This window comes from Taeniopygia guttata, chromosome 2 (assembly GCF_048771995.1).
Source record: "Taeniopygia guttata chromosome 2, bTaeGut7.mat, whole genome shotgun sequence".
Lineage (NCBI taxonomy): Eukaryota > Metazoa > Chordata > Aves > Passeriformes > Estrildidae > Taeniopygia > Taeniopygia guttata.
Window position 1 is genome coordinate 16,260,740 of NC_133026.1, and position 27,562 is coordinate 16,288,301.

Sequence of the window (27,562 nt, forward strand, 5' to 3'; positions counted from 1 at the left end):
TGTTTAATATGTATATTTTTTATAGTGTGCAGAAGATGAAGAAATACGTGACCTGGTTAGAAAACATGAAGGTCTACAACCACTGTCTGTTCTACTTGATAACAGTGAAAACAAACAACTTTTGGCAGCTGTGACAGGAGCAATCTGGAAATGTGCAATCAGTAGAGAAAATGTGTTAAAGTAACAATTTAATTTTACAAGCATTTCTTTTATTATCATGTTTTGATTTTATGGGCCTGTGTTGTGTTCAGAACTGTTGTGTCATAATTCTTCAAAATCAGTTTTTGTAATCAGCTGCACTTTCAACTTAGGTTTTATAGTACTTAAAAATTGCCACCTGACCTCATCAGGGCAGAGTGGAAACAGTGTTAAGTTCCTAGAGTCTTAACAGTCAATGGAGACAAGTGGTGCCTCTAATTAAGCTATAGAACTCTGAGTCAGGAGGTGTACTAGCACATAGTAAACAGTTGACACACGGCCATATCTGATATCCCCCCTCCTGTCTGTAGCTTACAAGCCAGAATCACTGCTGCATGGTAGAGAGAGCACTTAGTACACTTAACTTTAATGTCTTACATCAAGAGAGACAGAGACCAAATCATCTTATTGTAGGGTAGATATCTAATACATATTAGAAATATACTAGAGTCTAGGATAATTAGCATATTGCCTCTCTTTTTGAGTACAGAAGGGGCTCAGAAAAGTAGCTTAGTCTGGAGACTCAGCTTTTAAATGAGTGGAATTAACTGATGAGACTTCTACTGTGGGTACTGGCAACCTCTCAGTACCAAGGTTCTGAGAATGTGACAGTAGGAGTTGTCGCTTTCCCCCTTCCATGGAGCAGCTTAATGTTTGAGAACACTTTACCCTCTCATCTAAAATTAATGTAACAAATTAATGCGCTTTACCTAAAAAAAGGAAGCTGGCTTCCCTACATATGTGCTAGGTTTCCTGCTGAAATTATGCTGCTCTGTATGTAGAGCATGTGGAAAGGTTAGAAAGAGTATTAGTAAGAGGTAACATCTTCCTGCTGCCCTAATTTAGTGTACCTTGCTGGATAAGCACATATGATAGATAAAGACTGGGTAAAAATTAGCAAGATTTCCAGGTTTTACATTCTGGCTTTTTACTGTTCTAAGTGAGTTCCCAAACTGTCGGTATACAGACCTATGGTCTTTATGTCCTCTACTGCTGTCCTACTGCATTTTTTGCATTCTTAAGTGCGGAGTAACCTAACTTTTCGTATGGACGTATCCTTTTCTATGGACTTTGGGTTTGTGTGGAGGTATCCTGATTTTGGATCAGTCAGTGATGAGACAGACTGAATGACTCTCTCTGTACTAGTAAACTAAACAGGGCCAAACCTTTGAGGTTTCAGGCTCTATGTTCGGATTATCCATACTGTTTAACTGCCAGCACAGTCCTTTACACAGTTTGCCAGCAAATGCTCTCCCAGACAATGCCCAGACACTCCTTGGGAACAGTGCAGGCAACAGATTGTTCCCATTAGGCAGAATAGGTGAGGCCACCCTGCATTGTGAGGATAAGAGATTTTAGCCATATGGATGCTATGTTGTGCTTCTTGTCCTCAGGGCTAGAGAATGAGTCCTAGCCTGTTTTATTTATTAGTATAGCTGTAGCCAATAACTCTGTCCAACTGCAAACAGATTTTTGTTGGGCTACTCACATATCTTTGGCAAGTGCTTGATGCTCCACAAAGGTTACTAGCCCGGCGCAGCTCCAGCCAAATTCACGTGTTACATAGTGCCGAGTCTGAAGCAGTAAACCCTGTCCAAACTCAAGACAGGAGGGCCCTAGAGAAAAGGGAGTGAGGATAATATGAAAACACCTAAGCAGATCTTGAGGGATGAGCCTGAGTCTGGCATGAAGCTATATTGAACAAACCCTGCTGGCTCCTGCAGGGGCACTTAATTATCTCTGAAGTGCTCCAGAGTATTTACTGTACCTGGAGGTCACTGCTGAGACGTTGTGCTGACTCAGCCGTGAGCCGGGGCAGGTGCCCGTGCCTGTGCCTATGCCCGTGCCTGTGTCTGTGCCCGTGCCTGTGCCTATGCCTGTGCCTGTGTCTGTGCCCGTGCCTGTGCCTGTATCTGTACCTGTGCCCGTGCCTATACCTGTGCTTATACCTGTGCCTGTGCCTGTGCCGTGCCCATGACTGTGCCGTGCCTGTGCCCGTGCCTGTGCCTCTATACATGCCTGTGCCCATGCCTGTGCCCATGCCCGTGTCCGTACCCGTGCCTGTGCCTGTGCTTGTATCCATGCCCCTGCCTGTGCCTGTGCTTATACCTGTGCCCATGTCTGTGCCCGTGCCTGTGCCTATACCTGTGCCTGTGCTCGTGCCCATGCCCGTGTCCATACCCGTGCCTGTGCCTGTATCCATGCCCCTGCCTGTGCCTGTGCCCGTGCCCTTGCCCGTGCCTGTGCAGCTCCAGGTGCAGCTGGCGTGGGAGCGGCCCCACTGCTCCTGGACACGAGATGGCCCGAGCCAACAGCTCTGTCTGAGAGCAGCCTGCCTGCTGCAGAGCCAGCTCACATCGTTCCATCTGTGGAGCATGAAATGCCAGCAAAAATCAGTTTTGTTTTGTTGTTTTTTAAAAGTATTTGCTTACTTTATTGCTCTTTTTTTCATTCTGTTGATGTTTACTCTTGAAAAAAGGAATTGTAGGGATATTTCCAAATTGCAGTGAACAAGGAAAGGAAAATTTCTCTTTAAGCAAATGTTTGGATGACGAAAAACAAAAGTTTCTCGTTTCTCAGTTACTTTAATTATTATGCTGATAATCCATCTTGGAAAGATTAATTTTATTGAAACATATAGTTCTGCCATAAAAATCTCAGAAATACTAATATTTTTTGTATAAAAGAAAAGCCACATGAGCAACTGATTCCTGGAAAATAGTATTTGTAGCTCAAGTAGACATTCCCAGAAGCTAGGGGCTGGGAGGAAAAGCACAAATGAGAAATCAGTACCCTCAGAGACATTTTCTCTGATAATTAGATTGTATGCAGGTTAGATCTAGCTTGATATACCACATGGAACCATCAGGGTGTATCAGAAAATATATAAAAGGAAGATGCAATATTTGTTAAGTGTTAAGAATCTAAGTTTTGAACATGATTAAAAAAAAAACTAAGGAAATTATTCCAGCACCAAGGAAACAATCCTGTTCTGAAAGACAAATTTTTGAGGTTTAGCACACAGCTCTTTGTAGGATAGGACTGTCAACATTTAAAAAAACCTATTTTTATTCTCAGTATCAAAGTTTCTACAAAGAATGGGGAAACTACTAAGTCAAGTCAAATTTCTGTTAACTTACTTCTTAATTACAAGTTGGAATCTAACATTGTGCTATGGAAATGTATTAGAACTATGGTTCTGACCTCAGGAAGTGCAGAACTGTGGTTCTGACCTCAACAAAATATTAGGCCTGAACTAAACATAGAACTGCTTAGGGTAAACTCTCTAAAGGTTCATATGTAGTGAAAAGTAAGGGCCATCCTTTGGTTCAGAGAGGTGGAGGAGGGTCTGGTACAATACTACTCTAGCTATTGTTAACATAGCAGGGAAAAGTGCTGGAAGTAAGGATAGCACATTAGTTGCCAGTCTTCTGGTTTGTTTTCAACTGTTTGTAGGTGTTGCATCTGCATGTCAAGTTTAAATAAAACCTTCAACTTCTCAGGAGGTTCTTAGCTAAATTGTAGAAATGTAGTTAGAAAGGTAGAGTAAGAAATAGGCTATGCGTCACACTTAGAATAATTGATTAGAATGGCTTACCTGTATTGGGATTTCTTCAGCAAGATTATTTACATACAGAAATTAAAACTTTTACTTCAATTATAATAATACTTTAATTATAAAATTAAGCTTATATTGGTAACATACTCAAAATACCATACTGAAAATAGATTTATTTTATTTATTTATACTGAAAATAAATTTGGATTTATTGCTGTTTTTTAGATTTCAGGAATATAAAACCGTAGAAACTTTGGTAACACTGCTTACTAATCAGCCTGAAGAGGTCCTTATAAATGTCATTGGAGCACTGGGAGAATGCTGCCAAGAGGAAGAAAGTCGAGGCACCATCCGCAGATGTGGTGGAATTGCACCTATAGTGGAGTTACTGACTGCAACTAATCAGGCCCTGCTTGTGAATGTCAACAAAGCAGTGGGAGGTTGTGCAATGGACCCTGAAAATATGTTGTAAGTTATTAATATTCACAGCATTTTAAATATTGAAAAACATTTCAGTTATTCTGGTGCAAATATAGTCAGTTCTAATCTGATTTAAAGTATTTTTTGCTTCTTGTTTTTTACAGAACTCTGTGGGTTACTTAATCCTACTGTAAATTTGCTATAGATAAAAAAATTAAGGAAATACATAGAATGTAAATCTTTTGCATTTTGAGAAAAATCAAATAAACCTTTAGTAAATTGAAATTCAAAGTTACAAACCACCATTTTAAACTGCTGCATGATAGGTCCATGTTTTGTCCTCTCTCTTTTTGCTTCTGTTCTTAAGTCATTAACTTTCTCTAATCTAGGCTATTTTTATTCTAAAAGGAAACGTGCACTCTTACTGTCATGAAAATAAATTTAATTTTTTGGTAGTAATTACTTGTATTGTATATCTCTGTTGTCCCTCTCCATCATTCCTTTTGTGAACTCAGACAATTTTGAACCCTTTTCTCCCCTCTTATTCCTTTGCAAAATCAAAAGAAAAGACAGTCTTTAATTTTGTGATGTAGATTTGTACAAATTACAAAGATCATTGAGTTTTATGATGAAGTGTTTCAGTTAAATGTTGAGGTCGGCATTTACTGCGCTTACTGTTTTCTTACAAGGTTATTTACTTCAAGATTCTCAGCATATTTCCTTATACATAAAGGAGGTCAGAAAGAGAGTTTTATTAAGGTCCTCCTGTTCTGATTTGCATAATTCACTTGATATTCATATAGCAGTGCAGGGAATTCTTTTCCTGAATAAGGCTTTTGTTTTCATGCTTTGGCTGTCACCCAGTGGCAAAAGGCTGGATGGTACACAACCGTAAACATGGGTTGTATGAGCAGTTAGCCATGTAGCATCAAAGTATAAATAAATGAAATCATTTTAATGACATTTCTCACTAAAAAACAGCCTTTATCATAATATATTAACGTAAGAGAATTAGCATTGCAAATACTGAGAAACTTAAATGCCAATAATCATAAACTGATATTTATAAAACCTCAGACATACTCCAGTACTCAGAACTGTCACTTGTAGTATCCAGTATGGACAGCTTCATACTGGAATGTGTTCAGTATAAGCATAAAAAATATGCAAGTTGCTGCTGAAAATTGTGATACAACAAAATCTGTCTTGTCTTTGAGAAGGAGAAAGTACAGGTTTGGGACAAAAACTGTATTACAGAGTTTGTAAAGAGTGAACAAAGGAATCAAATATTGAATTTGGTTTTTTATGTTGAAGTTCTCAACTTTAGAAGTGTTTCTAAAAGTATTTCAAAGCATTAGCAACTAAGTGAGGTCTTAAATAAGTGTGACTATACTTTTTGATACTACAAAAAAGTTACACAAAAATTATTAGCACGACTGTGCCATGTACCTGATGTATTGTGCTAGCTATCCTTGTAGTACTAGAAGAGATAATGCTACTATATTTTCACCAAAGCAAATTTATTCATCCAAGTATGAATAAATTCAGTGAAATTTAAAAAAATAATGCTTAGTTAAAACATTGACAGCAGTGTAACTGCTCATATTTCTAAATTATTTCCTTGATTGAGTGCTCTGCCTCTCACAGGCCACTTACAAGCAGCCTCTCCTCCCACCACTGATCCCCACCTCTCTCTCAAAAAAAAAATCCATAAAAAGAAAAAAAAGTATGTCCTTTCCTCTCCCTTCTCCTCCTCTCATACCAGTACAGCAGAAGTTGGAATTGTATCTCCTCGTCCAAAAGTGCTCTCCTTTTGGGGGAGAACAAGTCACCAAAGACATGAAATACGCACACGTACAGAGTCTGTAGCATGACTCTTTTCTGTTTACAAAATTGGGGCCTAAAACAATAAATAGCCTTGTTAGAAACTACTGTGGAGGCCAGTCTCTTTCTGTAAATATTTTCTGAAGTTCTTAATAAAAAAGACACATCTTAACAAGGGTGTGGAAATATGCCAAGATTACCTTCTAGAAAGAAGCAAAGCAAAGCCACTTGTAGCCTGTAAGTATATACAGTTGATGAGAATTTTCTGTTGCAGCAGGTTGATGCTTAGGTGTTCATGCTCTTTCAGAATCATGTAGCTGGATCTCTATTACAATTCTTATTTCATAATCACTTATTTCTCAGAATGGTTTAGCAGGTTCTAGGTAATCAGTTCTTCTCTACTGCCTTTTTCCTGTCAAATGTGGCTGGCAGATCTTGAGGCTTTGGGGCTTTTTGTCATGTGGTGCAGACCGGCTCTCTTTACAGTGTAATTTTTTTTTTTTTGTTTGGCATTATAGGAACTTTTAAAATTATGATGGATTCTGCTGGATTCTGCTATCATTGACTTTCATATGTAGAAAAATTTAAGCCCTCATAAGAGTTGAGAATTTTCAGATATATTCTTACATTTCATTAGCTGCAAGTGTGTTTAACAAAGTGTGCCTTAGAGACTAAATATTCAGTTTACAAGTCTTCTACTTTGAATGTGTTTATCCTTGAAGAAGTAGGTATGTGAAGACCATACAGACCAAGAGTGGAGCTCGCCTAATTTCTGTAAATGATTCAGGTATATAAGGAAGAGGTTGTGATTAATATAAGAAATAAGACATCATTATGGACTAGAAAAAAACTGAGAATATTCTATGAAGCAGTGCAGTTAAGTTCTGAGGGAAATACTGTGCAGTTATCTTATGTTCCATGGAAGAAGCTTACTCTGACAAATAGAGACTAATAGATAGGCAGAGGTGAATCTACATCTTCTATATGTCTTTTACATATTTTATTTCTGCCATGTTTCCTAGTTGGCACTATGGTTCTTACAACTACTGATGGAAGGTACACTAGTGTTACTTTTCTGCACCAAGCCTTTACTTCACGGAAACTTGAAGGAATTACGTGATTCTTACTGACTCTGTTGAGCTATTTAAAGTAAAAAACAGCAGTCAGCTTCTCTCACAGCCAAAAATGAGTTGACTTATCTGTTCTTCATACATGGTCTGCTGTACCACCACTGACAGAGATGTTGCTGTTTATTTTTTGATGTATATTTACCTTTTTGAGGAACTTTTTATATGTTACGTACTTTAACTAAAAACAAAGGACTAGTGATTATTCTTTAACTACGAGATTTTCATTTGTCATTTCCATTTGAAAATCCATAGACTGCATTGCTGGCATTCAAAACTGAGGGCTTAGAATCTTATAAACTAAAATGTACAATTATTTTAGCCAAGCAGATGGAGTTTGAGTCATTGGTATATAATACTATTTATCAAAGCAGTCAGCAGCAACCAGTGAAAGTTTTAAGAAAAATGCTAAATTGTGGTTTCAAAAAAGATGAGATTACATTCTGACAGAATTAAACCCTGTAATCTTACCAGCGAGCACAATTCAGAGTCAGTATAACTTTGTTTATTTACATTTGTATTTGTGGTCTAAATTGGCAGGCAATTAAACTGAAATTCTCAAAGTTCTGGTAAGTAACATTTTAGCAGAGAAAGATGATAGATATGACAAACAGATGTCTAGGCTGTGTGTACGCGTGTGTGTTTAAGTAATTCATGTTGACATTTCTACTGGAAATACTCAATATTAAATTTAACTTGAAACAGAGGTACTATTTCAGATTAACAGTTTTGCTAATTTCAGATATATTTTAAAAAGCAAAGTAAATTTCTAGAATTGTAAGCCACATCTTGCTCATAATGTTCAATGATAGAAATGATAATGAGATACTTAAATAATGTGAAAAGTCTTCATTAGGCAACTTTTGCCTGTGAACACAGAACAAAAGTAATATTAAAAAGTTATCTTAAGTTGACCAATCTGCACTGGTCAAATAGCAAATAGCAATTCACTGTAACCTAAAAATTGCAGTAATCTCTGAATGGGTTTGATTGCATTAAAATTATTTACCTATAAAACCTATTCTTTGTACACCATACATATATTCTGTGTTGGAAGCAGGAAGATGTTTTGGTCCTACACCTTGCAGCTGCCTTTGGTAGGAGTGGTGATGCCAGCTGAAAATATCCCTTCATCTCTCTTCTGATCATGTCTGGCCAGCACAGGAGCACATGACAGGAGTGCCTCTTCAGCCTGTTCTAACTGCCATTGCAACATCTTTTGGTTATTATGAGGAGCAGAATAATATTCTAAATTATATCATTATAATTACTATATTATATAATCACTGTATTATATAATCACTTTATTATAAATTAAAATTCTAAATCATATCTATTCTAAATTATATCAGTGATCAAACAAGATCAGTCTGTGACAGAGAGCTTTGAATTAGAAGAGGAACAGTTCTATTGTTGAGGTGCCTTGGCTATACTAAGGAATACAGGCACAACAGTTCAGAACCTGGGCTCTTGATTTTGAACTCCACATATTCATGTATATTTATGTAATTACAGTGAAGGACCAAGTGGCTTATAATAGAGTTTACATTTCTACTGTGAGTTTCATGCCTGTTAAGATTTTGGCTATTAATAGTGTCCTGTACATTAAATACATTACATACATACATAGAAACATACATACATAGAAAAGCAGATCAACTATTCCATAAAGCATTTAATATTTGATTATTAAAGTATTAAATATTAAGATTTTATATCAACTAAACATTGTTTTATTACAGATTTTATAAGAGTCCATTTCACTTTCAAAGAAAATGTTTTTCATTTTTATTAAAAAACCTGTCTTTCAACAGTTCCATGAGTGGTTCTTGGTCTAGATTTTAGTGTAGTTTAATTTTATCAACAGAATATCAACAAATTATTGTAAAATAAGTTATTGAAGTGACTGAAGCCACAAAATGAATAATATGCTAATTATGGATGAATACAAGTAAATTTTATGTTACATTTGCTTGTATTTATTGTGTTAAGAAGCTTTTTCCCTTCATCCTGCTAATAATATTATAATACATTGTGGGAAGAAAAGTAGATACAAAAGTTATATAAAAAACCAAATCATAATATTGTTTAGCATTATGCCATCAAAACTGGCATTTTCAACATTACAGGTCTATTTTCCTCTCCCTTTCATTGTTTTTGTAAAGAAAACTGAATGTATATTTTTTGTCAGCTTCAAAAAGGAGTTTTTACATAGGAAGGAAGTTAATGTCTAAGCACTTTTATAGAGGAAACATTTTTCAGGACCATTTATTTTAGTGTTCCCTTTGCTGTAAAGGCAAATGCACTCATTCAGCACCCATTTTCTTCATCTGCTGGATTGTGTAGTGAAACCATAGGAAGACAAAAACATTGAACTTTTTAGCAGTTTAGCAGCTTTCTAGATTGGCAAATATGTGTTCTCAGGGAGATGAAAATAAGGTTTGTTCTTGTATGGTGATTACACAATTACAATTCTTCCAGAGTGAAAATTTAAGAGCATCATTCCTGTATTTAGAGGAATGTATTTTTATTTGTATTAATCGACTTTAACTGCAAGTAATCAGTGATGAATAATGTGATTTGGAGGCTTTATTGTTTTGTTTCTACTGTTTCCTAGTTTAATTTTATACATGTTGAATAGTCAGAGATCTATACTTTACATAGTCCGAGCTGGGTTCTGTTGATCTAAGACAACTGGTCTTTCCAGTCTTTAAGCAGAAGGCAAAACTCTTCCTCAGCAAATTAATGATAGAGAGAGGCTAGTTTACCTTGAAATACTGAAGACAAGAAAACTGAAAAGAATATGAAAGTAAACTTCCAATAGAAAAGGAAACTTTAAAAGAAATAGGAAGGAAAGATATATCAGCCTAGAGGTTGTTTTTCAAAGTGTGGCGGGAAAATCTGAGCTCAGTGTTTGACTTCTATCTCTTGATTTTTATATGCTTGTTGGAGCTGGGTCATTTATATTTAGCCCCTCTTGGGAGGAAGTGCCTCATGTTGGTAAATGATCAGTACTCTGCTTGACTAGAGGAAAGATTCATGGGTTCTTTTTAATTAATTGCAATATAGGAAAAAATTCCTTATACTTTCTGAAATGACAGAAGAGTAATGTTAAAGTTGCTTAAAAGTGTTTGAGGTTTGGAGGGACTTAAAAGTTTGTTTTGAAGTTTTTACTTAAGTCATCATTACTATGTCAACATATATCTGTAATTGTGTAGTTTGTACTCCTAATGTTTTATTTTGTTGTGTTAAGACTTCTGAATTTGTCCTTTGATGATTTTCTTGCAACTGATTTGGAGCTGAGTGAGTAAAATAAGCTATACTGAAACTGGCAGATCTTAAAAAACTTAGGGTTTTTAGCCTAACCATAGCTTTGTTCAAAAAGTATTATTTTGAAAAACATAGTTGCTTAAACAGTTTGCATAAAAATGTTATGAATAAAGTCCTTGTTTATTTTAGCAGACTTCATGTCCTTATTTATTTTTTCTGCTTCAAATGATGACAGAATTACATACAAAGTTCATTTTATAGTTAGTTTTAAAATTTCCTGGCAAAGCATATGTAATGAACACAAATGAGATGCTTTATCTTCTGTTTTTAAGCTCTCTTAAAAATGTGTTTTGAGTTCTCTTGCATTTACAATTAAAGATAGAAACACATGATATGCAATGGAATTTTTTACATCTGAGGTTAGACAATGAAGGTGTGCTTGTATTTCTTCAGCTTCAGCTCATCTGCTTTGAGTTTAACACAGTTTTTTGAAAAAAGGCATGTTGGTAAAGGCTACTAAGTTTTGTTTGACCTTCCTTTCCATTTAGGGTATTCACTGGAACCTAATGTGAAGTTATGATCCCCAAGCCTGATCGATATGTAAACATAACACCGAGGGTGTAGGATGATTCTGATGATAAAATTATTTCTCAGTTAGTTATGAAGATACTTTGATTTTAGTATGTTTTAATAGTTATAATGTTCAATGTTGGTCTTGTTTGGAAGGAACATATGGGAAACAAGTTACACGTTATTCATGTCCAACAAAGGATGCTCTGTAGTGCATTTTAATTTCAAATGCTTGATTAGAAACATAGTTTTTAAAAATATGTCATAGAGCAAGGTAAATACATTAAGCATAGACTGAATAAAAAGTTAAGTGCATAGTTTTGGGCATAAATATTTGTTTTGGAAAGTATTTGTTACTATGTGAAAGAAGCCAGTATGCTCAAACTCAGATTTCACTTTGCATGTAGATCATTAAAAATCACATGCTTGTTTTCACATTTATGAGTTCTGGTTATAGTGTAGCTTACTTTATCTTCTATAAGCACTCTGAATGACAGTCCTGGAAAAAAACAAACAACATTAATGAGATTTAGTTAGAAAACATTCTGTCTTTACATCAGTTATTGGCACCCATCTGTTATAATGGGCACTGTTTGTTGAGTATGTTGATGGTGATTAGCTGACAATAAAACACAAGCACTTGCGTAAAGCAAAACAGCATGTCAGAATCATGCCAGTGTTTCTTAAAGCAGTGTTCCAAACAAACTGATATAATTTGAGATTCAATATTGTATACTCCATAATTAATGTTCCCTTTTTTGATCTGTTTCTGCAATAGGATAATTGACAGTCTAGATGGAGTCCGCTTGCTATGGTCATTGTTGAAAAATCCTAACCCAGATGTTCAAGCAAGTGCAGCTTGGGCTCTTTGTCCTTGTGTTGAAAATGCTAAGGTAAGAAATAGTTAACAGTTTTGTTATGTATATACTCATATAATTTTTATATTTGGATAATTTCCAGCAATACTTTGCTGTTTGCTACTTACACTATCTTTATTTTATTTTGTTAACTGCTTAAAAATCATATGTATTTACTTTTCAAAAGTGGTTAGTCTTCCATCTAGCACCCATTATATAATCTGTTTTGCCTTTACATTGTAGTCTGTATTTACAAATATATTTTAGTAACTTATCAGCACCTAAGCTTACTGTTCCCAAATAAAGCATGATGAAAATCTGACAGTGCTTAAAACAGAAATCTACTCACAGGCTATGAATAGCATGGGTAGTTGTAGTTGTTCTCCACTGTGGTCTACTTCAGCTGTGTTCTCAAGGGACCATAATTTGGTTTTAGAGTATATTTTAGACTTGATGCCAATGTAATCTTCAGGTTTTCTGCTCAGACTGCCAACAAAAAGTGTCATTTGTGAATAGTGGTCAGTTATGTACAGAAAACGGAGCTATTCATTTATTTCATGTCAGTTTCCAAATAGAGATAAAATAGTGAGGATAAACTGCAAGTCATCTCTCTGAATTCTTAGCAAATGATAAAATAAATGGGCAAGATTTTCTTTCCCATTAGAAGTTTCCTAGAGTACTAACTTTATACCTTAATCTTTGTACACTACTAGCTTTCATTTCTGATTTACCTCTATATTTAATGCAGTATTTGCATCTTTTCTCTACTATACCAGACATATATATTCTTCTACACAGAATTGGAAATCCTGACCATAAAAGAATAAAGAATAGCAATTCCTTCAAAGTGCAAGATATCTGTGGCATCCTTTGCAGGCAGTTTCCTGTTTGGGATTGAGCTCTGTATGGCTGCTATGAATTTATGTAGATGATTCAATGATACAGATATATAGATATAGTGACATATGGATATATAGTGAGAAAATTTGGGGTTGTTTTTTATAACTCAAGCATTTTTTATTTCTTCCAATTTCCACAATAGAAGCTTGCTTGTCATTTTTCACACATGCTGGTTATTCTGAATTATCTTTTCATCCTTTTTTTTCTAAATGGACACTCTAGTGCAGTAAAGTTTTTTGGTGCCTAATGGTGCAGTCTAAACATCTCTCCTCTATAAAGATACAAATGTAACTGCCTCTCTCTTGAACAATATTGCTATAACTGAATGTTAAAATACTACTTGATCTCAGTGCTAAGGTAATACTTCCTGTGTGTGAGACTATGCAGCTTGAAGTGCTGCAGTAGAACTGCACATTGCTAGAACTTCCACTAAAAGCACTTTTTCAGAAACTAATGGAGTAGAAGACAACTACTGAAATTATGCATTACATGGATTTTTTTTCTTCATTTTTTTCCCTGGGGTGTTTGATGAGTGCAAGCTATGTACACCCTTAGTGTAGCTATTCTCCTTTCATCTCTCTTGGCTGCCTGCCCTAATGCTAATCTGTGATCCCACAAAGAGTTCTTTGTGTGACACTGAGGCCAAGTGGCTCACTGAAACAAGCCTACCAATAATACCCTTTCCGCTGATGCTGAATAGAAAGAAATATGTATAAAGCAGCAACTACAGCCACACTGAGGAAGTGCAGAAACTATTTCTATCTGAAGAGAATTTGTTTTTTTTTTTTTTGTTCAAAGTTAATATTATTCAACAATCTACATGATCTTAAAAGAAGCAGTTTGGTTATACGCAGTGCTTGATTCAAAAGCAGTAATAAGAACATGACTTCAAAGGGTTATGTGTGTTCTGGCTTTTCTAAGCCTGTACTTGGGACTGCAAACTGTGTTTCAAATAGTTGTGAGAATGGAGTCTGTTTTCTTTTTGTGTTCTTTTGTAGAAGCTATAATGGTTCTCTTCTGTGTTGTGGAGGTTCACAGATGAAATTGAATTTGTTAGTAGAATCATAAACAAATTTTTATAACAATGTAATGCAGCATCCATTTTTCTGTGCAGATATTTTCATTTTACTACAACTTAAAGGTTATTTTCTGTATTTTAAAAACCATAGAAGCTAGTCAAACATTCTGATAGGGCAGTTATTTTGTAGTATGTGATTGCATGTTTCTTTTTCATGCTTACTCTCTCCATAATCTGTTTAAGAGTACTTCCCATAGAATAGAATCTTATCAGTATGGTGTAGCTAAGTGATATTGTTTGTTACAAAGGAATTCAATGAATTATCTTAATAGAAGCAGATTCTTATTAATTAGTTCCTTACTTCCAAAAGGAAAATTTACTACTGCAGGCACATTGCTAGTAGCAAAGTGTAAGTGCACTGTCCAAGAAATACAAATGATTATGAAAAATGAGTAAGAGAAGTCTACTCAACTCTGTTGATGTTGGAACAGCAATATTTGGTTATGATGCTTCTTTGAAAAACAGTACTTGTAATGTTCTCCCAACATACATCAGCCCAAGCATAAACATTTGAAGAAATTCTACAAAGATATAATTTGGGCTATTATAAAAATCACCCAAATGCATTGTGCCAATAAGAGGAACACTGCCAGCTTGAGTCTGTATGAAAATTCCTGTTTCCTCACAGAGGAACTTTCTACTAGAATCTTAAATAAATTAAAAGAAAAAAAAAAAGAAAAGGGAAAAAAGTCCTAGAGGTTATTTTCTGTCCTCATATTTAGTAGAGTTTTGGGTGCAAACATTAAAATGCAAATGGCAATATCAGGCATCGTGTTTTTCTGTCCCATATGCCTGCGTATAAGCTTTCAGCTTTCATTTTGGCCTTGTTATAGCTACAACTGTGAGGCTTTCTCAAAGAACTCGATTCGTTGTCCTGGTTTCAGCTAGGGTAGAGTTAATTTTTCAGTAGCTGTTACAGTGCTGTGTTTTGTCTGTCAAAATAATTTAAGTAAAGAGTCAGAGACTGAGGGTTTGAAAGATAAGAGAGACAAAGTTACTATGATTTCTTAAAATTTACTTGTGGAATGACTTCTTACTTTTTTCTGATATATTGTGGTTTCTGTTCTACAGGAGACTATCGTGGGTGTGATGAAAGAGCTAAAGTTGTCTGTGTATTTATTTCGTAAGGGGAAAGAGAATGCCCCTGCTGACACAAAAAACCCCAAAATTAAACCAGGTTTAAGAGGGAAGGGACACAAAATTGATATGTGTGAAGGTCAATTAGTGTTCAGTCCTGCAGCAGTATTATATAATGAGGAAGTGAGTTTTGCAGCCAACCAGCCTAGAGTTAACCTATAGGTTGAAAATATGTTGCTGTTGACCTATTCTTACATAGATTTTCCTTGTTATGGAAAGTTTAACATAACCATATGTATAAAACCACAGAGAGCATTTCTTTTCTAAGAATAACAAAGAAACATAGTTGAAGTTGGAAATTCTTCTCATATTTAAAAAATAGTAAAACCATTTGCTGTTTTAAATACATTAAGATGCTTTGATTGCACATTTTACTAATTTAAAACTGTAGAGTACAAAGATAATGTGCTTCATATTGCACACTGTTGTTCCTTTGTTTTACATTTTAAATATTTTAGTTAAGTACTACCAATGCATTTTTGTTTTCGTACCATTCTTGGGTTAAGCCTTAAATGTCAAAATTCCTTGCTTGTATATGTACAGCATTTCCCAGTTTCTTTGTTTACCTTGCTGTGCTTCTTGCAATTTTACATGGAAACCTTGGTTCAGAATTAGTGCTCTTACTGCTCTCTTTCAATTTTTCTATTTGTTTTCCCCAGACATTAGAATTTTTTATATCTGTCATACCTATTTCTCTGTATTTGCTCTCGTTCTATGCAGTTTTTACTCCCTGGTATCTGGATTTAGATCTTCCAAATTTTTAAGCATGTTTTTATTAACCAAGCATCAAAAGCATACCATAAAAGAGACAAAAAGGAATTTTTGCTTGCCTCTGAAGCCTTTCAGAGAACAAGGGTCCTCAGAGATTTAGGAAGCCCAGGAATCCAGACCTGGCTTTGTGAATCCATAAGTGACTGCTGTGCTTGCAGGGTACATATAGAACCAGCTCATCCAATGACTCTTGACACTGGCTGCCTTGTTTAGGGAACTGACTCTCAGGAGTTATTTGGGCCTCCTACAGATATGTTGAAGATCCTAAATGGACTGACATAAATTGCCCTGAGGTCTTTAATGTCTACAAATATAGGAGTCCAATTTCTGTAAAACACACAACGTGGAAGCTGGGAAGCAAAGGGTGTAGTCTGTATCTCCCTCACACAGGAGACTTGGGCCCTAAGTTCCATGCAAAGCAGCTGCCTGAGAGGTTGGAGACCACAAGAAGCCAAAAAGCTTAGGAGCTCCTGGAGACCTGGATTTCCAGCTGTTTGGCAGCCCATCAGGCAAGAAGTCAAGGATTCTATGAAAACTAGAAGCCAAGGAGCCTGGCAGGCTACTCATCAGCCATCTGGCTGACAAGAGAAAAGATGAAGAGACATGTTGGTTATTTAGCCTGCCTTTCTGCCTGGTTTCTGTCAAAACTTTTCAAGAAGTCATTGTGTTCTTATGGAAGGTTTTGATTCCATTCCATGAGCATTTTCTGATGGAATATTGTTCCACTGGAAAATATTTGACCAGCTTTTCTTGTAGCTTGGTTTATTAACAGCTACACATGCTGGTCAACAGTTTATTGTGTAGCTTCTTTGCTTTTAAATCTGATTCACTAATTGAATTTTGAAAATCTAGAAAAGGTTTAAACCTCATCCTCCTCTAATTTTTTTTCTTCCCTTCTTTATTTTTCCTTTTTGTCCATGTCATTCTTTTCCTGTCTTTACCCTCTCACTTGCCACTGGGACCTCTAAAGCTCTTAAAGCAAGAAAGGAGCATGGAGATCATAGTTTCATTCGCTACGTAATATATTCCAGAAGATTTCAAGCAATCATTTTATCAAGTAATGAAACTTTTAACTGAACTAAAACATATTTTATACTTCATGCTGCTCATTCACATTCTCAGTGGTCTATAATGATGAGTGGTAAAACATGATATCATTGCCTTCTTATATCCCACTCTGTTTCTGGAATTATGCCAGACATGCAAAGACAAACAGTGACAGTTTTAGCAACTTCTTAGTTTGTGTTGTCACTGCATTGATTGTTAGTAGATAGACCGTCCTCAGAAAATTCTAATATTGCTGTCTGCACTTCTGCAACATTAAATTACATATTAATGATGACTATCTCATAAACATATTAATGATTATAAGAAGGTTGCTTAGACATGTTTCAATTCAATTCAGTCCAAAAACAATTGAAATAATGCTATTTTTCCAGTTTTTCATTGTTATTTGTTTCTCATACATCCATTATTAAATGTTCCTCAAAATAATCTAAAATAATTGAAACAACTGTGGCATCAAGGAACTTAGATATTCATTGTTTCACTGCTTATGTGGAAAAAAAAAGAAAAGTGTTTTGGCAATTACCAAGGACTGAACTTCAGGTATAGTCTGCCAGACTGAAAAGTAAGCAAAGCAATAGACACAACTACGAAAAGTTGCATTAGTGACTAGGTAGACATTTTCCCCCTGGCATTTTTAGAGAACCTCATTTCATGCCTTCTTGGTCTGTATGCTTGGATAATTGACTTCACTTTGGGTTCTTGAATCTGTCAGGAACAATACAGTTGCCAAGCGTGCGATGCACAAATCCCTGAAGAGAGAGAGGAAATTCTGAAGAGGAATTCTACTCTTACAGCCTATAGAGTAGCATTGGAACCATGTCAAAGTAACTCTGCTTTGTTGCTTTGGCTTTAGTTGCTTCTTCAAGGTAAAGAGGACAGGAAAATCCATGTTCATTGTCTGCTGTTGTTTTCCAAACACATTGCATTTTCTCACAGAAGAAAAATTGTGAGATGTAGGTAGGGAAGTAGTTTCATCTTACAAATTCTTCTTCATCTGTTCTGCAACAGTGGAAACCTCTGTGACTGTATAGACAGTTATGGAGACTTATAGGACAGTTATAGGAATAAAATTAGCCCTAAAATATAAAGTAATTTGATCAAGATTACCATTGATTTATTTAATAAGAAAAATGAATATAAACTTCCTTATATAAATTTTATTTTCTGTTTTCACTAAGCAGCTGTAATACAGAAACTTCTTTCATTTTCTTTATTTTGAACTTTAAATTGGTTTATGCACTAGAATGAGAAGTTATTTCACTGGGAATAGCAAATGAAAAGGAAAAGCTTCCTTCATTAAAGAAAACGTAGTTTAAAGGTGATTCCTGATAACTAAAGTTTGTTTGCCCAGCAATACCATTATTTTTTTGGGCAAAAGTGATTCAATTTGTCAAATTAGCTTTGACTCCATACGCTTTTTATATGTTCTGAGAGTGAAATATTACTTGTCTTTAGTGGAGAAATTTTATCTTTCAAGTGGAGTGTATTTTAAAGATAAACACAATATAATTTTGTAGTAATGCGTTCAGCTTTAAATCTTACAAATAAAGAAAACAGTTTTCACTTTGGAAGAAATCAGAAAGGAATTATGTTATGAAAGAAGCCAGTAGTTCTTCTACAAGACCTGCATGTCAACAACTTAAGACTGATGAACTTTATTTACTTATTGAAAATAAATATAAAAATCATAGAATATGACAGTGAGAAAACACAAAAATCCCCAAATTTTCTCCTTGTATAAGTGCCACAAAGATCAAGTCCTGCAAATACCATAATAGTTTTTGCTCTTGATTAGAAAAACTGCAAAGCTGGTCTGTCTCACAGTATTTTTGCTCTTGGCTGAAGCCAGTATAGAAGTAAGTGAAAAGGAAAAGTTAACTGAATCTTGTTAATAGTCATGCAGGCCAGCAAGATACAAGTATGTAATAAGAGTAGGGGGATAAGGCTTTTATTAACACAGCAGGTCACTTTTCTGGCCTCAGCATCTATGCCAGATAGGTGTGTTTTTACTGCTTGAGATTGCAAACTCCTCCCCTCGAATCCGGTTTGAAAATAGTATTTCTCATACTTTCTGAGGATAAAAGATTTGCTTTCCACTACTTAGAAGTTGTGGTCATATGAAGTCATAAAAGATTCTGTTATCTCTTCCTTTTATCTTTAGCCACTTGAAACATAATTGAACAATCCATGTTTTTTCATGTGTCATCTCAGGTTAAATGTTGCAATAAAAAGTATAATAATGATGAAGATATAAAATTAAGATACCTTCTGTTAATACAGTAACACCTTCTTCCCCCTTTCAGTTTCTTTTTAACATTTTTATGACTTCTTTAGATGTCTTGTGTTTGGCCTCTTTGTTCAGCTCAGGAAATATTGTTAAAACAGATGCATTCAGCTTATCGTTACCATGTGCAGGCAGATACATACCATAAAATTATCTGGTGTATTTCTTGTCATTTTATCAATGATTTTCTCTATGATTTTATCAATGTTTTTCTCTATAAAGACAGTTTCTTAGGCTTTATTCTTAACATTTTCCCCCCTACCTAATTCTACCTGAATAGCCTTGTTAGGACAACCAAGAAATAAGATTTTGTTACAATTGGTAAGGAAGTGGGACACATGGATAAAATATAGTACAGATAAATATGAAAGCTAAACATACACCTATAACTGGAAATTACAAACCTTTTGGGTTGTCTGACAAAGTAAGTTGTTTATCAATTAATTTAGAAGGTGAAATTTAAAGATTGCATTTTTTGTCATTGCAACAGAAAGTAAGGAAGTATTTCCAAAGACGTGTTTTATATTCTTTTTTCTCTTATGTTAATAAAAGCAGTATAAATGAAAATGCCTGAGAATATTTGAAAACTAAAATCACAGAAGTTACTTTACACTATGTTGTGGCATCTGCAATCACAGCCACAGCTTCATATAAATTCTTTTTGAAATATTAAGGTATGGCAATTGAATATAATAAATACACATATTTCAGTTTAAGAAAAGAAACCTAGAAATATATTGCACAAAGCAAGTGGGTGCTTTTGCTTAAATGATATAAAAAAATTGTGTTTGTTGTTTAAATTTCTCAAAAAAAAAAAGAAATCTTGTACATAACATAATGGTCCATTTATGTACAAATCTTGTACATAACATTTTGGTCCTTCTTTCCGCTCATCGTTCTTCAAAATTCTTGCTGTTTTGCTTTTCTCTTTGTCTTGCACAGACCACCAGACTACACCCACAATCACATTTGGGAAACTTCCCTGACATGTGGTTTCTGCAGTTTCCCTCTGCTTTTCATCACTGGTAGAAAGCTCTGTCCTTGTGTTTACTTGGTTTCACAGATGATTATTGAAACTCTTTTCTTTTTCTTACTGCTGAATTGTTTATATGTTATTCCATTACTTTAGTGGGATGTACGCCATTACAGAATGTGTAAAGTATAAGCTTGTCAGAGGAGAAATTCAACAAATAGGGTTATAATCACCTGGAAAGAAAACATATACAGGTAGAAAAATATAAACTGTTGGTACTGGTTCATTCAGATAAGATAAAGGCTATTTTATCTCTTCATGGAATATCTGTCAAAAGCAGGAATATGTAGGTATCTGAACCATGCAGAAACACAGAATCGTGTTCAGGGCCCTTTCAAATCTTAGATCTTGTACTGCAGCATTTACCTGTTGAACAGAAGCCTTTCTCATCTGTTGAGGCAATATTTATACACAAGGTAATGATGTCATGACCTTCAAAGACTGGAAATAAGTATAAAATATTTAATTTACTTTTCTCTTCCCATGTCTCATAATTTATCTTCTAGCCCTTGAATACATGTAAGTAAGAAATTCGTGTGTACAAAGCTTTCTCAGTTACCCATTACATGTCACCTTGGGTCAAATTTTAAAATTTCAAGACAAACATGAAGACTGATATGGACAAACAGTGTTTTAATTCAGGTGATTGTCTGTAGATGCATTACATTATGATATGCATACACTAGCAATTATAGAGGAATATTTATGCTGCTGTATCCATGGGAAACCCTCTGTAAGCCCACCTGCCTCTACATGCAGCTCGCATGGTAATAGAGTAGGCAGAGCATTGCCCCTCCTTCTCTTTCTCAACTGCTTTTCTGAGCCACAAACCTGTATTGTCCTTCTTCTGAATTTAGATTCTATTTTAATGTCTATAAGGGCCAACCCAATTTCTATAAGGGTTGTGTGTTCATTTTGGGAGTGTTTAGGATTTCTGTATGAAGTTTACTCTTCAATACTGCCCTTTTTCCACATGCTGTGGCTTCTGTTTTTTTTTCCCATACAAAGTTTGGGTTTAAGCTCTCCCTTCCAGTCTCAAGATTTGTTCTGCCCGTGGTAAAAAATTATTCCTTCCCAATGGGATTTCTGTGAGAAGGAAACATCACAGCTAAGAGTTCTGTTTGACATTTAGACCCAGAACTAAAAAAAGATGAAAGTGCAGCACCTTATGAAATCTTCATTTACCAAGTCCATGATCTGATGGATTTGCTCAGCAAAGCTGACACGATATAGTTAGACCCTACTCTTCATAAATCAGCCCCCCAAAAGAAATGAATATAATCAAAACCATGCTTGGTCTTCAGTGTCGCTTCCTAGCCCTAGGAAAGTTCATATAATCCATGTTTGCACTTACATGAAGTCCAGAGGGTTTCAGGAGGGTGTCTAGTAGTTTTTATTCAAAATTCTCCTATTGGGCTGTTGAAATAAACAAATAAAAGCAATTCCACTTGCAGACCTTTCTTTCCATCCCTGCACATTTATCATCACTGAGGAGCACAAGCTGAAATTTATCCTATGAAGCTACTGCCAGCCGTTTGACCGCTTGACTCTTGTTCCAGTGTAATAACAGTTTGACACCAGACTGTCCAATGCCACCTTCAGATGTACTGCCATAACATCACTTCAAGTAGTCTGTGCTCAGGAAATTTCTGAATCAGAGAGAATACTTTCATACTGAATAACCCTTAATGGATTTTCTTTTTTCTTTGAATTTGCCTAACATGTGAATTTTTTGAGAGCCACTACAATCCTGCTTCAAGGACTTCTAACTTCTCAACTGTACACTGGTTAAAAACAACTTTGATTCTGAACATGCCACCTACTAATTTCATCTGATGATCCCAGTTCTTCTCCTAGAAGAGAGATACTGGTGTGCCCTTACCACTCTACTCAAGGTTCTGTACATCCATTTCACACTGCTCCTTCTTTTTCTTTTATTACCTTGAGTGTTCTAGTTGGTTAGTCATTCCTTCTACAGAACAGTTCCTTGTTTTCTTTGTTATGATACCTTTTTGAAAAATTGACCAGATCTGCCCATTGTATTCAAGATCTGGGCACACTAGTTCTTTTTCATTTTTATGGGCAAACTTAGACATTTTTTCCAGGGTAGTTTTTGTATTCTTTGTTCACATTTTGCATTGATTTTTCATACTCTGAGGTGCACCATGGTTCTCCCACAGTTGCTGTCATGACTTGTGTAACTTTCCCTCTTAAATATTCCTGAATACTCATTGGCATTGATACAAGAAAATAATACTGTCATTCCTTTGTCATAGCTGTCAGACTAAATGTAGGAAACAGGAAACACTTTGAGAGCCTAAAGTGTCTGTTGCTGTGTTAGATGCCCTGAGGTGTGCAAGGCACCCATCTGGCTACTCTGATACTACTGATAAGTGAGACTTGCACCCTTGTAAAGTGACAGCTGGAGACGTTTATACCCTGCAGAATGAAAAATGATAGATACCTTTATTTAGGCATTGAATTTCTGCCTGTATGGTGGTGTGTAAAACAGTCTAACTCTCATACGTCAATCAAAAGAGCTCCAAATTCCAAATAGCCATATTTCTTGGTGAGGGCAACACAGCAATAGCTGCAGTTTTGAATAAATATGTCAAGGCAATCTCTTTTTTAAACATTTGCATATAAATACTGATTGAGTATTTAAAAACTATGTTTCTTTTGATTCTCATATAGAATTCTGGGGAAATGGTTCGATCACTTGTTGGCGGCTTGGAACTGATAGTCAATTTGCTAAAATCAAAAGATAAAGAAGTTTTAACAAGTGTATGTGCAGCCATTGCAAATATAGCTAAAGATCAAGAAAATTTAGCTGTTATGACAGATCATGGAGTTGTCCCTCTGTTGTCCAAGCTAACAAACACAGTAAGTAACATTTAAAGATATCATAAAAAGCACTGAAATTTCTTATGTCAGACTGCATTATGCCCAGCTGAAGGGTTATGACAAGAGCAGTAGATTTTGCAGCAGTTACAAGGAAGAACTGTAGTATCGTTCCTCTGTAAGACATATATTAGACATCAAAACAGTCCGTGTCTGCTACTAAAATTGGTTTGGAAAATGAGCTTCATTTTAATAGTTACTGTTGCAGAATATTGCTTTTGAGAGGTGCAGCTGCTATATGAAAAAACACAAAGGGTTGAGAAAACAATTAATCCGAACATGCAGAAGAATCTCACTGATGGGGCTATATTTTACATTTTATTGCTATCTTGTCTAATTTCCAGTCAGTCTAAAAGTACATTTCAAATAATATAAAAATTCACAGCACTTGCTATAAAAAGAATATTAAGGGACTTTAATAGCTCTATGCCTTACAGCTCTCTCCAGTTTTAATTGTACTGCAATTAAATTGGGATGCCTTAAAGTTGTGTGGGAATACAACTCTGCTTTCCAATGAGTTTTTTGTTGTGTGCTGACTTTAATTTGTTATGTTTTTACCTTCTTCAGAACAATAACAAGTTAAGACGCCACTTAGCAGAAGCCATTGCCCACTGTTGCATGTGGGGCAACAATAGAGTTGCCTTTGGAGAGACCAAGGGTGTGGCTCCTTTAGCACGTTACTTGAAGTCGAAGGATCCACTGGTTCATAGAGCTACAGCTCTGGCTTTATATCAACTTTCGGAGGATCCCAACAACTGTGTCATCATGCATGAAAATGGAGTGGTGAAGGTGAGGTGGAAGCTTTTTCTTATGTGGGACTCATTACAGCTAGGTGGGTTTTGAGAATGGAAACACAATGTGGACATTCACCTTTAGAGTACTTGACTCTAACCTAGGCTGGTAGTGGCATGACACCATCATTTGTCATTCTCAAGTGACATTTGCTAAAGAAGTTGTGTTATCTTAATGGATGGTTGCCTAATATGGCAGTAAGCCACCTAGACATTGAGTGTAACTAGATATGGGGACAAATTAAGATAGAATAATACAAAGGCTTAGTTTAACTGGAGCTGTTTTGAATTCTGCATTTACTTATGAAAATTTTAGGAGTTAAGCATAATCACATTCTGCAAAAATCTTAGAACAAAATTTTCTTTAAAAATATTTTTTTAGCAAAGCTTTGTCTCACTAGTTGAAGACAGAAGAGTTACTCCTTTGGCACAGGAGAGATGAACATTATGGCTTTAGAGATGGAGACAGTAGGAGTTCTCAATTTTCATAAATTCCCTGAAAGATTCACTGTATGCAGACCTTTTGTTTTACTTGATGCTGAGGTAAATGTATTTACATTAAGAGTTGACTTACAATGCAGTGTTATTTATTAATGTTTATTTATGCCTGCATTTATGATAGTGTACTTCATTGTGAGCATTTTCAGTTCTGGCACAGTTAAAGGTCTTGAATTTTCATGTGTCTATCTGTGCGCTGTTGGCTTTAAAAGATCCACTGGTCAAAAATACCCAAATATTCAGTTTAAGGTCCAATATGAACTTACTCAAATCTAAGCTACCCTTTCAGCACTGGAGAGTAACATCTTCCCCTGTCACAGTCACATTATATTGTCTATACAGCACAGAGGAATATATGCTGTACTGCAGCATTAGCATTTGTTGACTTTTTAGTCTTGCTTCTCTCTCTGTTCAGCTGGCACAATCCATTTTCTGACCTCCTGCCATCTGTTTTCTTTCATTTTATTATGCAGATTTCAGGTTTTATAAATTGCAGCACACTGATTCTGGTGATGCACTTTTAGAGTAATTCCACCTCACTCTAGGTTCACCTTTATTTTTCAGTCCTAGTTAAAGTGTTTGGACTAATAAAAATGATTAATTTGTACTTCCAGATAAATAGGGATGCTCAGAAAAATACAAGAAGTTTGTAATGTTTTTTATTATTCGCAATATTCTGGATTTTCCCGATGTGCTAGTCCAAGTGCTTTTATTCTGTGTTGCCAGAGCTGAGCAGATCATGAAGCAAATCAACACATGCACCATGACAGCTCAAGGCACAGATGACCACCAACACTTAAGAGCTTGACTCCCTTGTTGGCACTATTGGAATTGCCATCAAGAACCAATAACTGGAGTTTCAGAAAGGCTAGATAGGCATTCCCAGATGGCAAGGAGAGTGGGTGGAGATTTAATTGCAGAAATGCAAGAGTCACTACAGGCTTGACTTGCCAGGCTGAGTTTTGCCTGGCCTGTTCAGTTGGTCTGCCCAACACGGGCGAGACAGCAGTTGTGGCACTCTGTCTGTGCCATTGAATAGCGTTGCTCAGTGCTTTGCAGTAAGGACAGAACCCTGGGTGTTTCCATTCTTCTGGCATCTCCAGTGAATAGTTGACTGGAAGCATACTTTGTATTTATATAGAGGTTGTTATGTACAGGTTATTCCAGGACCAATCATATTTTTTCTAGGAAACTTCTTTGGATTTGTTTGATTTTTTTTTCATCTTTTACCAGTTATCTGGTGTTTCAGTGATCATGCACAGTTGGATTAATGTCACAGCCTCTGTAGCTGCAACTAGGTTGCAGTACATGCGTAATCCCAGGTGTTCTTCAGCACATGTTCATGTGCTGTGTTCACATACAAAGAATGTGTGATGCTTCAGGGAAACATTTAGCCAGTGTGAATGACACAGTTGCTGAGTGCTTTAACAGTTGGTCAGAGACTTTCTGAAAGCATTAGACTTTCTGACCATTCCCTATTCAATGTGTATATACATGCTTTTGTCCAGGAAACCAGTAATAAAATTATAAACAGAAAATAATTCCAATCAGATTGTTGCTTTTCACATTTTGCTACTGCTTCAACCATTATTTGCCAATCACAAAACAACAGTTGTGAGAGAGACAGTGTTAGATATTTTCACCTATTTGTAACTACACCCAAAATACATTCAATTTTGTCAAGTGACTCTATATGATAAAAATCTTGGGAAGTCACTGGTGTATGTCAGCTGCCATGTGAAATTCTGAAGAGACAAACAGGGATTTTGGAGGAAGTTTAAAAAGGCAGTTTATGAAGTTACTCTTTTATGTTCAGTTCCACAATCAATGTTCTTATGACCAGGAATGGAACAATGGTTATGACCTGTGACAGATGAATAAATGCTTTCTTTCTACCAAACACCAGAACATATTTCCTCTTTCTCAAGTAAAAATTCATGGCTGTGCTGGAAAATAGATTTGCATTTTCAAAGATCCAGTAATGACATGTGGGACACTAGACAGCAAGAGAAATTGATAGACATCAGAGTAAAGAACAGGTATCAGCTTGAATTCAAGATTGGAGACAGACATCCACAAACCAAGGGAGAAGAGAAATCCAGTGAGGATTTGACAGTTTACAGCTGAGATAAGCAGGAATATCAGGCAACGTTCTTTATACTTGGATTCTGTGAGAAGAGAAGAGAAGAGAAGAGAAGAGAAGAGAAGAGAAGAGAAGAGAAGAGAAGAGAAGAGAAGAGAAGAGAAGAGAAGAGAAGAGAAGAGAAGAGAAGAGAAGAGAAGAGAAGAGAAGAGAAGAGAAGAGAAGAGAAGAGAAGAGAAGAGAAGAGAAGAGAAGAGAAGAGAAGAGAAGAGAAGAGAAGAGAAGAGAAGAGAAGAGAAGAGAAGAGAAGAGAAGAGAAGAGAAGAGAAGAGAAGAGAAGAGAAGAGAGAAATATCAAAGTTCACAGGCAACTGAAAGCAGCACCAAGTCATCACCCCTGTTTCCATTCATGGAAACAGCAGAACATTTCCCTTAAAACTATTGCAGAGAAACAAAGATTGATGTTCCCCCCATCACACAGCCCCCTGAATTATCAGGCTAGCCCAGAGATCCGAGGCTTTGAGGGGAGGAATATCAGGAGATGGCAAAGATTTCCAAAAGAGGCTCTTACCCCGAGATATGTTGGTTCAGCTCTCTTTATTCTGTGATGTCCATGTGGAGAGTGGGGCAAAAGAGAACGAACAGGAAATGTCAGAGGTCTAATAGACTTTGGACAGGGTGGGCTTCTCTGGCTCTCTGCCAGCCCCGTTGGGGCAGGAAGGAGGTATCCAGGGTTATCTTGATCAGAGTCACAGGGTCCCAGGGAAGGGGGCACAGAGTGCCCATGAGCTCACTGTAACAAAAGATGTCCATCTATATTTGCCTGCTGCTGAAACCTTAGAACAATCGAGCTCGTTCATGAAAAAGAAGTCTGTGAGCTAAAGAGTACAGGTTTGTTACAAGGGATGCCCTTGTAAGACAAATTGTAAAAAGGCTGGGGAGGAAGTGGGAGACTAAGGAAGTGCAGTTACTTTAAGTAGTGAAAAGATGAGTGTAAACATGTTTTAAAGGAATAAGTCAAATCATCAGAAGATGCCAAAAAGTATTTAAATAATTTTCCTTACAGACTATGTCAAGATAATACAATGCTACTCTGTGCTACAGTCACTTTTTCTTGGTTATCTTGGCAAGCTGTAGATTTGGATTGTTTCTGAAGTGAGTTAGTGAGGATGGGGGTGTCATAGGACTGGCAT

The 27,562-nt window shown here is 36.0% G+C and overlaps 1 protein-coding gene across 1 annotated transcript in view; it reads left to right on the forward strand.

Annotated features, from left to right (window-relative positions):
• Positions 1-27,562, forward strand: part of ODAD2 (outer dynein arm docking complex subunit 2) — a 74,435-nt gene that overhangs the window by 28,035 nt on the left and 18,838 nt on the right. Inside the window, exons 15-19 of the mRNA XM_072925411.1 lie at positions 26-180; positions 3,983-4,225; positions 11,747-11,861; positions 22,791-22,979; positions 23,565-23,786. Coding sequence (XP_072781512.1) covers positions 26-180; positions 3,983-4,225; positions 11,747-11,861; positions 22,791-22,979; positions 23,565-23,786 — 924 coding nt within the window. The remainder of the gene's footprint in view (positions 1-25; positions 181-3,982; positions 4,226-11,746; positions 11,862-22,790; positions 22,980-23,564; positions 23,787-27,562) is intronic.